An 18080-nucleotide genomic window follows, 5' to 3' on the forward strand; every position below is an offset into this window, starting at 1 on the left:
TCTAATTGACGCCCAGATTGACCATAAAAATCGAGCCACAAGGCTCGAATAACCGTGTCTCCACTTCCGAAATTATCCATTTTAGTGAACAATCTGAGCATCGGTAACGGAGACATTATTGTATTTGTTGCTTCGTTGTTTAGCCGCGCGAAAACTGTTCGCGGATAAACGCGAGGACAATTCCGAGAAACGGAAGAAACGAAATCGTTTTCTGGAAAATGTGTTTCTGGAACGTCGTTTTTCCAGAAACACGCTGCAATTTTTGCCGAGTAGGGGCGGACTACGCTAGAAGTTCCCGGAGGGCTAGGTCCGATGGTAATTTATTTGAAGGTAAATAATAATAGCGTTGCGCCGATCATGCCACGCCGTCGACCATTTTGGTAGCGTTCGCGACGACAATTAAATTGATTAATAATTTAATTTTTATTAATAATTTTATTATAGTAAATAAATTTTTAATTGAGTTTTCATTGGTGTAGTTTTAGATAAGACAGTAATATGCAAATATGCATTACGGAATCGCTATTTTTTTGTCCAATTCAATTATTTCTCTCTCTCTCTCTCTCTCTCTCTTTCTCTGATCGATTTTGAACGGCGCGGCACAGTTATGTAAAAGCATTTCTCGCGCGAAAGTCCGCGCCGCGTTGGAAAAAGTTCTCGGGCCAGCACGGTTAAATAAATTCTCTGGTTGTTTAATTATGCGAATCTATAAACATTAAGGGAAAAGTGTGTCAACGAACGATCCCGCCGGATCCGCTGGATTCCGACGTTAACGATCGCCGGGGCAGAGATCAATTTTCGGCGGAATTTGACGGCAAATCGAGGGCCGGTTACTTCGCTATTAATTACAACTATTCCCAGTTAATAGTCGCGATTATCCGAGTTCGGGGGCACCGTTAGCGGGCCACGTATTATTTCGGTAATCGTGTTGACGGCGGAGCTATCCGGCCGATTAAAACGATCGATTCTGCTCGAGATTTACTGGTAGCGCGCGGTTTATCGTGCTATAGCAATTAACACCGGCTGGAATCGTTCCGCGGCCGGAGGCCGATTATTATCGGCGACGGGAAAAACTGCAACGAGCGATCGCGCGCGGATGCGCGACCGCGACGGATGCAGAAAATGTGTCTTGTACGTTTTAACGAGCCGGCAAAGGCCTGTGTTGCCAGAAATAATTTAGCCAGCCGATACACTTATAATTAATTACCGTTCAATTTGTACCGTAATCGCGCGAAGCTGTTCCAGGTCTAAATGAAAAACGTTATTATGCAATTCTTTTTTTAACGGGGAGATAAAGTCATCGAATCAATCGAATCGACTTTTTCTATCGCTGCGTTGCAAACCGCGTGCAAATGAATGCACTTTTAATTCGCAGTCCGAGATAAGATTCCATTATTAAATCGGATAAAATTGAATTAGGTGAATGGAATTACATAAAATAAAATTCGCATTGAATAAAATTAAATAAAATAAAATAGAATCAAATCGAATTGAATCAAATAAAATAGAATCAAATCGAATTGAATCAAATCGAATTGAATCAAATCGAATTGAATCAAATAAAATTGAATCAAATCAAATTGAATCAAATCGAATTGAATCAAATCGAATTGAATCAAATCGAATTGAATCAAATCGAATTGAATCAAATCGAATTGAATAAAATCGAATTGAATCAAATCGAATTGAATCAAATCGAATTGAATCAAATCGAATTGAATCAAATCGAATTGAATCAAATCGAATTGAACCAAATCAAATTGAATCAAATCAAATTGAAGTAAGTTAAAACACTGTAAATGATGTTCGTAACGAAACGAAGCAGTCGGTCGCTGCACAGAGGCCCCTCGTAAACGACGTTACCGTTGCGGCGAACGTTCGCACGACATTCAAATTCCGGCGGAGGTACTTTAAAGTCCGGAACACCCTGTATGTAGACCGCCGGCCGGGTTCAATTCGAAACTCGTCGTTGCTCGTGGTGAATTCGCCGGCGAATTCTAGTGGGCGGGGAAAGCAGCAGGCACGCGACAGAATTTCAGCGTTCTTCCGGCGGACTTCTAACACCGTTTAGAAAGTATTTTATTAGCCGACTTCTCGAATATCTCTGGCCGATAACGTTGCGAAACACGGGAAGAAGAAACCTTCTCCATCCGACTTCGCGGCCGTGGGGGCCTCGTTCGTACGACACATTCGTTTCGAAAACGTCGACGTCGGATCACTCGGCCGGCGCAATGAGAAAGATCCTAACGGTGGTTTCGTTCGTTCGACCGAGTTTGACGAAACGCCCGGACCTTGTCAAATTTTTTCGGGCGATGCCGTTTACGGTCGAATAAACTTCGATCCTTCCTCGTTAATCTAAAAAAAACGAGACCTGGCTGCGATTTTTTTTCGCGAAGTTACGGCACTTCGAAGCGACCCCGTCGACGCAAGCTCTGATTTCAGGGCGAAAATGCAAGGATTGCTTCGAAGTGCTCTAACTCCGCGAACAAAAATCGTAGCCTAGTTCCTTTTTTTTTAAATCAAAGAGGAAGAATCGAAGTTCGTTCGACTGCGAACGGCAACTCCGGAAAAAATTTTACCTTGTCCGTGCGTTTCGTCGAACTTGGCGATTCTCGATAGGAGAGTCTCTCGAAACGTCGCCTCGCATTTGAAGAGTTGCAGCGGCGTGGGTGCGTCGAACTTGGAATCGAGAAACGCGGTCTCAAAGTAGAGGTTTCAAGCTTTAATTTAACGGAAGGGTCATCGTCGTGCGATGATTTCTCGCGAAGCTGTCGTTCGTCGAAGTTGGCCTATTTTCGTCGAACATTTGTCCGCGCTGCAATTTTTTGGGGCTGCGTAAATCATAGTTCGTCGAATTAACTGCGGTCAAAAAAATTCTACCCGAGCTGCGGACACGTCGGAGCACTCGCGAATTCGCGACGGAACCAAAATGGTCCCCTTTCCGTCGCCGTCGACGTCGTCGTCGTGCCAGCTATCTGGTGTAATCGATCTCGCGCGACCACGTAACCACGTGTTTAGTAACTTTCACGTCGTCGCCGTCTCGTGCCGCCCCGCCCCGCCCCTTTTCCTCGATTTTCTCCGTCTTTCTCCGGCTTCAACCTTCTCGCTTTGCCTCGCTTTGTTCCGCTCCGGAGGCTTCTTTTTTCCGGAGGAATGCCCGCTCGACGGATTTGTCCCTTGTCCGATCGCTCGCGCGGTCCCAAAGCCTCTCCTCCTCCCCGCCGAACCCCGATCCCCGTGCAAATTTCAACATCCCAAAAAACCCAAAAAACAAGTTCGCCAAAGTTCAATCGCAACACACCATTTTTTCGGACGCTGCGCGACGAATATCGCGCGGCGACGCCACTGTGACGCGGTTAATAATACAACGAAATCGCGGAGAAACTCTACGGCAACAATTTTTCTCTTTACTCCGGTCGAAAAAAGTTGATGTAACTCGAAACCAGGAAACATCGGCGTCTCTTTGCGTATCAATTAAAATGGGGGAGGTCGAAAGACGCGGAGGGATCGCGAATTTTCTCCGTTGCGTGGAGCAGAACGTTCGAAATCGGATGCACTGAGACGAGTGCATTTTTTCCGCTGTTTTTTTCATAATATCGCAGGTGTTGAAACGTCTGTAATAAACGCAGTGTTTGTTATTAATTGCGTAAATGGGTTTTTACCCGTATATGTGACATAAAATAAAATTAAAACAGTGAAATGAATTGAAATAAAATGAAATAAAATGGGATAAAATAAAACAAAACGAAATAAAATGAAATAAAATAAAATAAAAAATAAGTTAAAATAACGAAATGAAAGAAAATAAAATAATAGTAAAATAACAGTAAAATATAATAGTAAAATAATAGTAAAATAACAGTAAAATAATAGTAAAATAAAAGTAAAAAAATATAATGAACTACGCTAAATAATTTAATAGAGAATATTTCATGTTCTTACATTTTTATTGTACGATTATTTACGTAGAACTGATCACAGTGATCGACGCGCTTGCCCCAGAGCTAAGAGGGCAAAATCCCGTAAATCTGCGGCAAAACGCGGCAAGTTATTCAAATTATTAGGAAGAGAAACATCGTGGCGCGCGTATGTCGCAATCGACGCGCATGATTTTTCCGCGAGGATCCGCGGGCTAAAGATCAATTACAGCGTTTACAAAATCATCCCGACAATGGTAACACGTCACCGGGTGGCCGATTAGCCAGCCAGCCGGTGAAAGCGACGGAACGAGGGAAACGCGTCTCCTCTTTATCGGGCCTTGTTCGGGAAACGACGAAGAACTCCTCCGTGGAAGATCGTGCGTTTGCATTTCGCGGCGATAAGACGAAAACGGCGAAAACGGGACGGTTTTCTCGATCCGTTGCGACCTTGTAGCGGCGTTCTTTCTTCTTTTTTCTTTTTCTTTTATTTTCGCTTCGCGGAAACACAGGGGTTGCAAGCTGCCACGCGATCCATGCAATTTGCTTGGGCGCAGAGTCAGTCGCAGAAAGCCGACCCTCTCCCTCCACCTGGCGAACTGTTAATATTTAACCCCTCGAGGGAGGCTCGTGGCAACCTGTACTGCACCGAGGAAGGGTCCCTCGGCTCGAATCTGATCGTTTCGAACTGTTTTGCCAAGTGCTAAATCATCCTCGATATATTTCTTTTTTATTCTAGTAATCGTTTTAAAGAAACAGTTATAAATACGGTAATGTCTCCCTAATTGTGCAGAAAAATGGACGATTCGGGAAGAGGAGATGCGATTATTCGAGCCTCGCGGTTTATTTTTATAGCCACGAATTGTCAACGATTATAAATAATTAATTCTCGCCTTAACACTTTGCACTCGAGTGGTGACACCGAGGCACCACCAAAATTGTTAGTTCACGCTCTAAGATAATTTTTATGTCAACGAAGTTTGAATTTAAAAAATCGTTAAAAGTGTAACTGTCATCGCAAGTCATCGCAAGACTCAATTTCATATGCATAAAATGCACTTTGTCGTATCAAATGGAAATACCGTAAATCAAAAAAATTATTTTAGATTTACGGTTGAAATGGTTTCGAGTGCAAAGGGTTAATATTCGTTCGATATCCGACGAGGATCGCGCCGCGACAACAGCTCCGTTGAACGACGTCGAAGTACAGTAATGTCTCCCGAACTGACGCTCAGATTGTGCACAAATTATGGACAATTTGGGAAGGGCGGATACGATTATTCGAGCCTTACGGCTCGTTTGTTATAATTGTTGTCAATTCGTGACTATAAAAATTAACTGCAATTAACTCGAACAATCGTATCTCCTCTCCCAAAATTGTCCATTTTTGTGGACAATCCGAGCGTCAATTAGAGAGACATTATTATTTCAATTAGTACGTTAATTTTTCCTTCGCTTAAATGGCAAATTTTTTATCGAACGTCGAGCGACGCCCAAAAAATGTTACTTACGTGTTCCTTTCGCTTCTATCGTAATGTTTGTGGACGTTAAAAATTGTTGAATAATCTTTCAGGGTCTTAGAAGCATACATATTTATCGAGAAGGAGTTCTCTTAGATACTAATCGACGATGCTCGTACGCGGAAAAATGTTCGTGTCTCAGGAGTCATGCATAATGAAGAGTCAATACGGTAACACTCGAGCGGGGCAATGTACACGTCTAAATGTTTAATCGTTATTTTCATATTTAATGGACGTGGCATGTTCTAATGAATGTCGACAGTGCTTGATGCGAAAGCAATTGTTCGTACGGTGCTGCATAAAATATTGTTTTGCATCGATGACGTAGGACGATGCAGGCTCTCGGTGTATGTGTTCCATTTTATTCTAGTTCAGACCTTACTGTTCAACTATTAAATATTATTTATTAAATGTTAAAAATACGATTATCAAAGAATCCATTTATTCGTTTATTCTAGTATTATTATTCCATTCAAATAGTAGTATTCTAGTATTATTATTCAATTCGAATAGTATTATTCTAGTATTATTATTCAATTCGAATAGTATTATTCTAGCATTATTCTTCAATTCAAATTATCCATTTTATTCTAGTTCGAGCATCACTGTCCAAAAATATTCAATATTAATTATTAAATGTTAAAAACGCGATTATTAAAGATAACAGTGAAACTGACCGTTCTCATATTTTTAATATTAGACACACAAATATTTAATATTTATTAAATATATATATATATAGTATTTTTGATATTAAAAGCTCAAATATTCAACATTTATTCGATATATCTCGTATTTATAATATTTTAGACACAAATATTTAACATTTATCAAATATTATTTATATTTATGTAACATTAAATGTAATATATGCAATATATATGCAATATTTGTTGCGTTCGATTGTAATTTAAGCACGACCGTCCGAATAAAAAAAGAGCTAGACAAAACGTGCGATCATGTTCGAATTAGACGACCGCGAACGATCGGCCGACAAATGAATCACCGGAGCCATTTCTTTCGTGGAAAACATTGGAAATGTGCCAGACGAGTGGCCACCAGTATATATATATATATATATATATATATATATATATATATATATATAAACAGTATGTATATATATATATGTATATGTATATGTATACATATAGATTTCTGCACAAACTTCCTATGAATCACCGTGTCATCGTGTGTGCCCCTATCATGATCGTGCTAGGTATGCACAGAGCGCAATTACCGGCATAACCGACGATCGCCTGGAAGTTTGATTAATTGACAGCGGCCGAGTGCTTCCTGATATTTTATTCGCGCCGATACGCGGCGCGCTGCTGAGAAAACGGCTGCCTGGAAACAGCCGAGAAACATAAGCGATTCGGAACGGGGTTGCAATCGGCTTGTCGAAATGAAAATGACGCGTGTAAACACGTCGCGGATCAACTCTGTTCCGAGATCGATCTCGGCAGCTCGTTAATTAATCGTCTACTTCTGCGCCGGCTGTCTCCAACCGGTCGAACGTCACCGACCAGCGAATCTTCGATTTTATCTTCGATTTTATTTCCAATTTTATCATCCGTCTCGTTTCTGATTTTATTTCCGATTTTATTATCCATTTCGTTCTTCCATCTTTATCGTTGATTTTATCCTCGATTTCGTTTTCGATCTTACTCTCGATTTTATCCTCGATTTTATCCTCGATTTCGTTACCGATCTTTTCGATTTTATTCTAGATTATTTTGTCGATTTTATTTTCGACTTTGTCTTCGATTTTGTCTCCAATGTTATCTTCGATTTCGTTTCCGATGTTCATTTTCGATTTTACTTTCAATTTCGTCTTCGATCATGTCTCCAACTTCGGCTCCAATTTTATCCTCGATCTTCGATGCCGTATTCCATTTTATTTTCCATATCTCGATATTATCGGACATTTTGGAAGATCGAGAAAGTTTCACGGAGCCGATCGCACGGCAATTTCGCTCGGACAAATTGATAGAAAGGTGGCGCCTGCTCGTCGAACGTTTCGCGGGGAGACGCATAAATCAGCGTTCAAACAGAGTAATTCGCGCAATAATAATAACAATAATAATAATAATAATAAGGACGCCGTGTGCAATTATCAGATGTTTATCCTGGCCGTAAACAATAGAAGCGGCGCGCGCGCGGCCGGTTCACGGGGGCGGAAAGGGGTCTCTCACGGACGTCGATAACACGCAGAGAAAAGCGGCGCGTCTTTATATTTAGTTCGCCGCGTTTTTAACCAGCCGAGTATAATTACAGCCGCACAAGTGCGACCGTGCGGGGCGGCCTTGATCGATCGTTCGTTCGTTGATCCTGCTGCCGATCGGGATATCTCGATCGCTGATCGATCGGCGCCGAACCGTCGCGAAACGGCGGCACCCTCGATCGATATTTGGAGATTCATTTTCGCGGCTGGGCGCCAATTACGGGACACCGCGTGGCGTTCGAGAACCGTTCGCGCAGTTTTCTTCGGCGAGAATCTCTCTCTCTCTCTCTCTCTCTCTCTCTCTCTCTCTCGCTTGGCTATTGTTCTAAAGCGTCGCGCGGACGATCGATACGCGAGCTGTGGAAATAGGTTATCTAATTATTTTATCTAGCTTTAGGGTCTAGAGATTGCGTACGACCAGCAGGCGAAGATCGTGAACGATCGTTTGATCCGCGGTTCTTCGAATTCGCGGAACGATGATCGCATAGAGCAACGATGATCATTCGATTTTTCTGTGAATTAAACGTTGTCCTCGTTAATCGCGACATGTGGAAACCGTTTGTAGACGTTTAATAACAATGATAATTGTTATATTAATAGCAATAATATTCTCAAATTGTTTCAATGTATAATATGATTATGATTATGCAATAACATGTAATATAGTGTATTTATGGATAATATAAATACCTCGTTTTCGTCGCAAATGCGCCAAATCCCCGGTCCGACAATAATGAATTAAACAATGAAGTGAACAAAGAGTGAATAACGAAATGAAAATGGAATAAAGCAAGATAAATAAAGAATGAATGAATAACGAAATGAAAATGGAATAAAACTAGGTAAATAAAGAATGAATGAATAACGAAATGAAAATGGAATAAAACTAGGTAAATAAATAATGAATGAATAACGAAATGATAATGGAATAAAACAAGATAAATAAAGAATGAATGAATAACGAAATGAAAATGGAATAAAACAAGATAAATAAAGAATGAATGAATAACGAAATGAAATATATAAAGTAGAACAAGCAATAAAAAAAAGATGAACGAATAATGAACGAATAAAACATATAAAATGAAACAGGAAAATAAAATAGAATAGTATAGGGTAACAGTGATAACGTGTAACATGATGATGATGATGATGATGTAACATTAATCGTGATTCATTACGTCGACGGTTCGTCGACGTTTTTGCAATTTTCGTTTGAACGGTTTTATAGAAATTGATCGATGCGTATCGCCGATGTTATCGAATGTTTGTGAACCAAGCGGACTTGTCGGTACCGCTGCGAACACATCGGCGAGAATATCGTGAAAAATATCTCCTCCCGTATTCTACGAATGTAAACCAATTGGCGACGGTAATCAAGATCCATTTTGCAAAACACGGGGCGGGAAACGCGATACACGATCGCGTCCGAATTCGACGAAACAATTAGTGAAACGAACGCGGGGGGGGGGGGGGGGGGTATCGCGTTCATTTGCGAATCGTGCACGTTCTATCTATTAAATACGCGAAACGTGTGTGTTTCTATTGTGTACATGTTCGTTCTATCGATGCGAGAAAAAAAAATCGCATTCGTGTTCCATAATAAATTTGGGAAACACGGGGATTTTATAAATTCGCGAAACAGTTCGTATATTATTTCTACGAATTTTCTATAAAACGAAACAACAAGCAGATCTCAATTTGATTCACGAAACCCGGACGTTCTATTAAATTTGCAAAAGCCGCGCGTTATTTTATTGTTCACCGCGTTCTATTCAATTTGCAAAACGCGCTCACTTCGTTCGATTCGAACGTGCACATTTAATTGGACCATCAAACGTGAACTATGTACATTCTGTTAGATCGCGAAACGTGCGCGCGTTCCATTAATTTCCAAAACGTGCACATTCTATTCGATCTGCAAAACGTGCATATCCAATTAAACCGCAAATCGTGCGCACATTCAATTAGATCGTAAAAAACGCGCGCGCGCGCGTGCGTTCCATGGATTCGCGAAACGTGCACATTCCTATCAGCACGGGAAAAAATCGTTCGCCTTTCATAAAAACTTGTGAAACCCGTAGATTCGATAAATCCGCGGAACGTTCGACGAACCGTTCATTTATTCCGCAAAGCATGGACACGTTTCATCGTATCGCGCGGAACACGCACATTTTATTTGATCGCGCGTATTATTATTATTATTATTTCGCGAAACCGAGGCGTTCGATCGTTCCTCGATTCGCACGAGACCGAGTTAAAAAATGCTGTTACATCGACTGGACGACGATTTCTCGCGGCGAACGTCTAATGATACAACACCGTCGAACGACGTTATTAGAACAATTCGTTGTTTTACGATCTCGCGGATATATGCCATAAACGAATGCGCGAAGAGAGGCGATCATCCGCGGAGTCCGATGATCACGAAATGCTATTAACAAACCTCGGTTAATTAGTCCTAGCTGCGGTTCGTTTTGTCGTGGACGGCAGAGTCGCGTCGAAAGTAATTCGGCTAATGTGTCTTAATTAACCGTTAGAACGGCGATATTATCGAGCCGCAGGGGGGTTGCGGGGGGTGCGGCGGCTCGAAAACGGGGGCAACCTTTTTGTCGAGCCTTCTGCAACACAGTTGCACGGTGCATGCCGGGAGTGGCCTGTACAGCAAATGCCGGTCTTGCTCTCTTCTTTCTTTCTCTCTCTCGCTCTTTCTTTCACTTTCTCTCTCTATTTCTCTCCTCCCTTTTTCGCTTTCTCTCTCTTTCTCACTCTCTATCTTTCTCTCTCTCGCTTTCTCTCTCTCACTCTCTCTCTCTCTCTCTCTCTCTCTCTCGCTTTCTCTCTCTTTCTCACTCTCTATCTTCCCCTCTCTCGCTTTCTCTCTCTATTTCTCTCTCTCGCTCTTTTTCTCGCTTTTTTTCTCTATTTCTCTCCCTTTTTCGCTTACTCTCTCTCTCTCTTTTGCTCTCTCTCTCTCTCTCTCTCTCTCTCTCTTTGTCTCTCGCTTTTTCTCTCTTTCTCACTCTCTCTCCCTTTCTCTTTCGCTTTTTCTCTCTCTCTCTACTATCGGTTTATCAGAAAACTTGGAACAATCGGGAGCACTTCGAAGTCGGCGAAACCGTCTCGGCCCGACCCGGCCCGATCCGATCCGCGGCTCCGGTCGCCGCATCCTCTTGTTCCGGGGCCGAACAATGCAACAGCGGCTGCAGGCTGCAACCGAAGCGACCGAGAGAGCCGGCCGTTTTCAACAGGCGAATTCGATGACCCGGTTCTTCTCGGCCGGCCGGCCGGGCCGTCGAATTATGATCATGCACCTCGACCCACGAGCGAGCTCTCTGCACCCAAGAGAGGAGCTGCTCGCAGTCGCGAACCTTCGAGCCGCACCGCGATCGTTGCCGATGACGCACAATTACGACCCGCTGCGAGAACGAGAAAGCTCGAGTCATCGAACGGGGCGGGGCACGCGGTCTCCGCGATTTTTGTCTCCCGATCGAACGAACGAACGAACGAACCAGTCGCGAGACAATGCACAGCTCTTCTCCCCCCTTCCCCCGAGCTTTTTCTCCATACGCTCGTGTAAAAGAGAAATTACCGTATTTGGAAATGCGCGATCGGACCGCGCGCGGAGAAGCGAGAATTTCGACGATCGGCGTGATTTTGCAAACGGATCGCGCGCGCGCGTTGCTTAAGAAAACGGGGCCCCTGATCGGGGCCCACGGAATGAAACCATCGAGGCGGCGGCGCGGCAGAGGGACGACCGGTGTGTAACGACCGGTTGTGTTACTTAACTTCCTTTTGTGAGTCGGTTTCAAGCAAACGGCGTCGAAAAAGCGGGCCACGCGATGACCGCGCGAATCGGTTAATTACGCAACCAGAGAATCGGACACAGCCGGCGTGTAATCCAGAGACTGCGATATTAGCCAATGGAAAATCCGCATTCTCGCGGTGTGTTCTGTTTGTTTAATGACGCGCTTGCTCGTTAACAACGGGCATTTTCCATGAAAACGACGCGTCGACTGCTGCGATCTTCGGCGAGACGCTCGCGAACGCGTCGGTTTTTTAAATTTAACTTCGGAAACTTATCCGGTCGGGCTGAAGCTCGCCATGAAAGTACTTCGCGATGTTGTGTAGGCGTGCAAAAAATATGGAAATTTTCGATCGTGTCATGGGTGCCTCCGAATTGCCCTCGAATTAATCGTGCCACGTGGCCTCCGGATTCCCTTCGAATCGCGTCACGTGGCCTTCAAATTGCCTTCGAATTAATTGTGTCAAATTGCTCTCGAATTGCCTTCGAATCGTGTCATGTGGCCTTTAAATTGCCTGCGAATCAATTGTGTCAATTTGCCTCCGAATTGCCTTCGAATCGTGTCATGTGGCCTTCAAATTGCCTTCGAATCAATTGTGTCAATTTGCCTCCGAATTGCCTTCGAATCGTGTCAAATTGCCTCCGAATTACCTTCGAATCGTGTCAAATTTCCTCCGAATTGCCTTTGAATCGTGTCAAATTGCCTCCGAAACGTGTCACGTGGCCTTCAAATTGCCTTCGAATCAATTGTGTCAAATTGCCTCCAAATTGCCTCCGAATTGCCATCGAATCGTGTCGAATTGCCTCCGAATAGTCTTCGAATCGTGTCACGTGGCCTCCGAATTGCCCTGGAATCGTGGCAAAAAATTGCAAACAAAATAGATCGTTTTTACTCCATCGTCGCTATGCATTCACATCAATTAATATTATTTAATCTGATATTATTATTTAACAGCGGCATGCGCCCGCGGCCTTTTTTTGCCGGCTGACCCGAGTTCCTATAAAAACGAGCCGCGGAGCGCGAACACTCGCGCGACTCAATGTTCTCTCGGATCTGCCGGTTTCAATTCCGATCTCCGGACATTTCTGGGAGAAATTACTTTAGTCCGAAACGATCGATGGGGAATGCACACGTCGCGTGACGTCGCGCGAGACGTCGCGTCGCTTGGCGTGTCTCGTTTGTAATCGCGCCGCACGCAGCTTTTACAACGGTCCATTATTCGAATGAAATTCCTCGGAATCCCCTGGCCCGCGCCGCAACCATGATATTGTCCGCGGAACAAGGGCAGGCGAAAATGCACGTTGCATCTCGTTTTCCTTTGATGCACGCCGGAGCCGTCCCGAATGAATGCGCTTCTTTCCCGCCCGAATCGAGCAGTCTTTGAACCGGCCGCGCGGATTACTCCGACTTACTCGGCCGGTCGAGAGGAAAGTATTAAAAAAAAAAAAAATGGGGACGGTCGCGTCGCGGCGAAACTTCGTTGCGAACTCATCTTTATTCGCGGCCAGCCAAGACCGGGGGCTCTCTTTCCAGCGGCCATTGCAACGCGTTCTCGCGACTCTTCTTCCGCGCGCTGCGTTTCTGCGATTTTTCTCTTCCGCAAACCGTGCGACAAATTCCCACGACACTTTGCACACATGTTCGCGCGTGTTTCAGCTAGTCCCGCGAATTTTTGTACAGCGCCGACCTCGAGATACGGTCTCCTTTGCGCAAGATTCCGCCGAGTTGTCTCGCGAAGCGGCCATCGTTTCCCAATTTTCTTCGAGGCCGCGTCCTTTTGCAATTTTTGTTTTCCGTAAACCGCCTCGAGGAATTCCCGCGACACTTTGTAAACTCGTTCGCGCCTACCTCAGCCGCTTCTGCGAATTTTGATACGCGGTGTCGACATCGTGATTCGCTTTTCTTCGAGCGCAATTGCACTCGTTTCCGAAACGGTTCGCCGGCGTAAACAGTTCCGCGGGTCGGCTGATCGTTAATGAATGGTGTAATACATTTGCTCGCACGTGCCCCGCTTCTTTCTTTTCTTTTCCTTTTTTTTCGCTACACCCTGAACTCGATCTCCATTCGCGGCCGTGTTTACGCGAGAGAATTAATTCGACGCAATTGATATCTTCAAGCAAAAAATATTAACGCGAGTAGTTAAATATAAAAATATAGATATAAATAAATAGAATAAAGTATACAATTTATTCAGCATTATTCAAGTAACTCCGATAATATAATATAATTATATGATGAATATAATAAATATAGATATAGATATGAGTATAAATGTAAATAAATATAAACATAAATAAATATAAATAAATATAATAAAGTATACAATTTATTCAGCATTATTCAAGTAACTCCGATAATATAATATAATTATATGATAAATATATTAAATATAGATATAAACATAAATAATCATAAATAAATATAAATAAATATAATAAAGCATACAATTTATTCAGCATCATTCAAACGCGGAAACACGCGTGCAACATATTTATTTATGCGATCGGTCGTGAGTATCGTGGCGGCCGTCTGATCGCGCGTCTCCCTCGGAAGGGAAATTGGCCGGGATAAAGAAGTCCGGCATAAATAACAACTTCATAAGTCCACAGTTCAAGAAAATCGTCTGAGAGAGGGCATTCCGTTCGACCGTGGCTTTGTTTTTTCTTTTTCTTTTTTTTTTCTAGTCGCGTCATCGTTCACTGACGTCGCCGACGCAGTCTCCCACTTTTCGTTACCCTCTCCATAGAGGAAAATTCGAGCGTATTTAAGATGCCTAGTGGACTTCAGATTTACATTACCGTTGTCGGTTGTGCGGTGCTTGATTGTGTTTTATGTGATAAGACGAGAGAGAGAGAAGGTACGCGCCGATCTTGGCCGGCGGCGAATCGCTGCAACCCTTTGTTCTTTTTTCCCCTGCGAGAACATTTCCTTCGTCGCGTTTCCGTCGGATAGGAACGTCGGGACGATCTTGTTCGCTCTTTCTGTTGTCATCTTGGAAAGATCGTGTCGCTGCTCGGCTCGATTTTATCGGCGATCCGATTCAGGGTTCCGATTGTTCGTTCGATCGACCGCGACGATGGGAGATTCGTCGGATTTCCAGCGATTCTAGAGAACTTTCAAGCATAAAGAGTTTTACACAGGATTTGACAGATTTTTATCAGAATTTTATCTCTATTTAATACCGGATTTACGAAGCGCAAAAGACAGCTGTTCTATACAGTAATGTCTCCCTTACCGACGCTCAGATTGTCCACTAAAATGGACAATTTGGGCAGAGGAGATGCGATTGTTCGAGCCTTTTGCGGCTCGTTTTTATAGTTGTTGACAATTCGTGACTATAAATATGAACCGCAAGGATCGAACAATCGTATCTCCTCTCCCTAAATTGTCCATTTTTCTGGACAATCCGAGCGTCAATTAGAGAGACGTTACTGTAGATCTTTCATTCTTAAACATCTTTAATTCGCTGATATTGATATCCTGGATAATCGATTATAATATTCTAGAAATTATAACAAAGAAAAAAGGAGAAAATTATTATAATATTATATATATAATATTCTATACTTAATCATTTCTTTCGCAAGAGGTTGATTCGACGAAACCAGTTGTATCGTAACATTTGCCGCGTAAGTAACGTACAAATTGAACGAATAACTCGCAAATGTATCTTCGCGATACGAACAATCGTAAATGAAAAAACTGTCGTCATTTTGACGGGTTTCGCAAATCTCCGCGGCCATAGACGATGTGGCCGGCGAACAATAAACACGTTGACGGACGATAACGTTCAACTCTCGCGTGAAAAATCGATCGACGTTGGAACATTTAATTGCTAAGACGTTCCCGATTTTTGGAATTAATTCGCGCGATCCAAATATGTTTGCCGATTCTCCCGGAAAAGGAGAATTTCGTCGCGAAACCGCAGATTTTCGAGATGGGATTCTCTCACGATTCTTCGTGGAAAGAACGCCGCGGCGAGCGGACGCGCGGAACCTTAGGTCACAGCAGATTTCGGTTATTGACACAAGGGTTGACAGGGTTGTCCCCGTTCCCTTTGAACCTCGAGTCCTCGGGTTCGGTCCCCGTTGAAATTTCCTCGGCTCGCCGGAGTAAAACGAACAACGCTTTGTGTCTGCTTTCAGAGAGGAGCCAAGATGACGAGCATAGTGGCGGATCTGGTGCACGGGTACAGGGACCTCATGGATAACAAATCCGGTAAGATGATTTTCCTTCTAACAATAAGCCGTCGAAGATGTCGGGACACAGCCGGGTAACTATAACGAAAGAGTTGCGCGGAAATACGGCTCGCAAACGAATCCTCGAATTCTTCGCTATCGGCGCGACGGCGAAGTTGAAAATCCGCGAAAATCCACCGGTTAGGAGTCTCGAGAAGCCAATTACATTATCCCGATAGTTCGTACAATTTATTGACACAGTCGACGCCGTAATATTTGGTCCTAGATCGACCCATTTCACGGAACATCGATCCTCGTTCGTTCAGCATTTTCGGAAGCGCGTTCGCGAGTCTTCGCAGAAAATGCCGCGAATTCGGTGTTAAAGGATTCGAGCGACTTTCGCGGTATTTCGTGAACTCTGCCGATCGAATTTGAGGGAATAAATTTCGTCGGTTAGCCGTGCGTTCGACGAGCATACTCGTCGCATAGATCCTCGCGCGCTCTGAAAAGAAGGCGCCGCGGCTGACCGGTTAAAAAGAAACGATATTCGATCATTTTGATTGTACGTTCAAAGAACGTTCGAAGACGGTCGACGATTTTACGATTTTTCTGTCGACGGTAGCTAAAGTTTAACGTGTTGTTCTTTCGTAACGATCTTCTCTTATGCAGGCCACGCGTAGGCCGCACGCGGTAGCTCGATCTACAATGTATAATAATTAAGCAGTTGCGCTGATCATAAATTCAGCCCGAATGAAAATCAGTCTGTTAAAAAAAAAGTTGAATTTAGATGAAACTTTTATGCATTCGTGGAACGCGATCGATTTATTATTCAGCGTTATGTCGGTTTACGGTCGCATTATTCATTTTGCGGGCATTTCAAAAACAATTCCACGGGGATTTCACGAGAATCTGTGACGAAGGATTTTTAAAAAACGCTTTTTACCAGGATTTTACGAAACGTTTTGCAAGGATTTTACAAACATTTTGTATGGATTTTTTTTTTACGAAGATCTAAGAAGAGATTTTACAAAGATTTGACAAACATTTTCCAAGGATTTTACAAAGATTTTCCACGGATTTTACGAACATTATTTCACAAGTACATCGTTCTCTAGCAATTCGAACGACTTAAGGAGAACGTAAGAACGTCATTGGAATTCTTCGAACGTCTCTTTCATTATTCGGCACTTCGATTAAGCTATTTCATCGCAAATGCATTAAGCCCTCGATCCGATAATTACTGTGACTAGTAGACTTTTCGAAGCGATTGCAACAGCCGACCGGTTAAGCAGTTAAAATCGAGAGGAGAAAGTGTTCCTCGTCGACGGGGAGGGAAGAGATTCCCACGAAATTCTACGAGCATCTAGCATCTCAAAATTCTCCGAATTCTTCTCCGAAAAATCTCTCCCTTACTGACGCGCTCAGATTGTCCACTAAAATGGATAATTTGGGATACGATTGTTCGAGCCTTGCGGCTCCTTTTTTTATAATTGTGGACAAATTATAACTACAAGAATAAACCGCGAGGCTCGAATAATCGTATCGCCTCTTCCCAAATTGTCCATTTTTGTGCGCAATCTGGGCGTCAATTAGAGAGACATTACTGTGAGATACAAAAGCGAAGTCTGATAGCGAAAGAAGGACGCGGACGCAGTTTCTCGAAATGACTCCGCCGCCGCTGTCGATAAAATGTCGCAATGATCGCTTCCATCTTGTTCCCGATTTCCCTGGCGTCTCTCGATCGTCCACGATCCTCTCGGCCAGGTGGGCTCGTCCACCTGGAATTTCGAGAAGAAAACTCCGAGAGGCCGGCTGTCTCGATTTGGGACGCATAGAATGTAACGGTACCGAAGATATGGGACCCCGTGCTGTGCGTCGTTTTCCCATAAAGGAATCGTCGTCGTCGTCGTCGCCGCGTCGCCTCGACGGCAACCTCGAATTCGAAACTAATTGAACCGCACAATTAACGGACGAGCCCGCCGAGCGGCAACAGCGACAATAATTGGAGTGTTTCAACGTTCGCGAATTAATGAAGTCCGAATTCGCGTCGATTTCGCGCGATTTTAATTGCGACGCGTAATTCTTCCCGTTCGAATCGTTGACAAACAGACATTTATGGTGAACTCTTGCAGTTCGTGCAATCGTTCCTCGGCGAACGACCTTGGTTTAATTCGCGTTGCAGCCATCGGATTAGTCGCGCGATTCTTGCCCAATGAAACAGCGCGGGCGGGTTGCTGATTTTTACGAAATTATTATCGGGGAGGATGATTTTTGTTCTGTGTATGAATTTTTGACCGATCATTTTCTCGCGCTGTAAATCGCACGAATTTTCTGCGAATTTTCTGTGAATTTTCTGTGAATTTTCTGCGAATTTCCTGCGAATTTTCTGCGAATTTCCTGCGAATTTTCTGCGAATTTCCTGCGAATTTTCTGTG

At 43.5% G+C, this 18080-nt stretch overlaps 1 protein-coding gene and 1 long non-coding RNA gene across 4 annotated transcripts in view; one reads left to right on the forward strand and one right to left on the reverse strand.

The window, feature by feature from the left end:
- Positions 1 to 12299, reverse strand: part of LOC117220432 (uncharacterized) — a 45740-nt gene extending 33441 nt beyond the window's left edge. The window contains exon 1 of the long non-coding RNA XR_013033490.1: positions 12118 to 12299. This is a non-coding gene — a long non-coding RNA (uncharacterized LOC117220432). The remainder of the gene's footprint in view (positions 1 to 12117) is intronic.
- LOC117220490 (very long chain fatty acid elongase AAEL008004) overlaps positions 1 to 18080 on the forward strand; it is a 73035-nt gene that overhangs the window by 20703 nt on the left and 34252 nt on the right. For 2 of the 3 annotated variants that reach the window (XM_033470485.2, XM_076522235.1), the window contains exon 2: positions 15613 to 15685. In XM_033470485.2, the coding sequence (XP_033326376.1) occupies positions 15625 to 15685 (61 nt within the window). In that variant the 5' untranslated portion in view covers positions 15613 to 15624. Of the gene's footprint in view, positions 1 to 14273; positions 14325 to 15612; positions 15686 to 18080 lie in introns of those variants that run through there. The other variant, XM_033470489.2, reaches the window with a different exon arrangement.

The sequence above is a fragment of the Megalopta genalis genome, chromosome 5 (assembly GCF_051020955.1).
Source record: "Megalopta genalis isolate 19385.01 chromosome 5, iyMegGena1_principal, whole genome shotgun sequence".
In the NCBI taxonomy this organism is placed as follows: domain Eukaryota; kingdom Metazoa; phylum Arthropoda; class Insecta; order Hymenoptera; family Halictidae; genus Megalopta; species Megalopta genalis.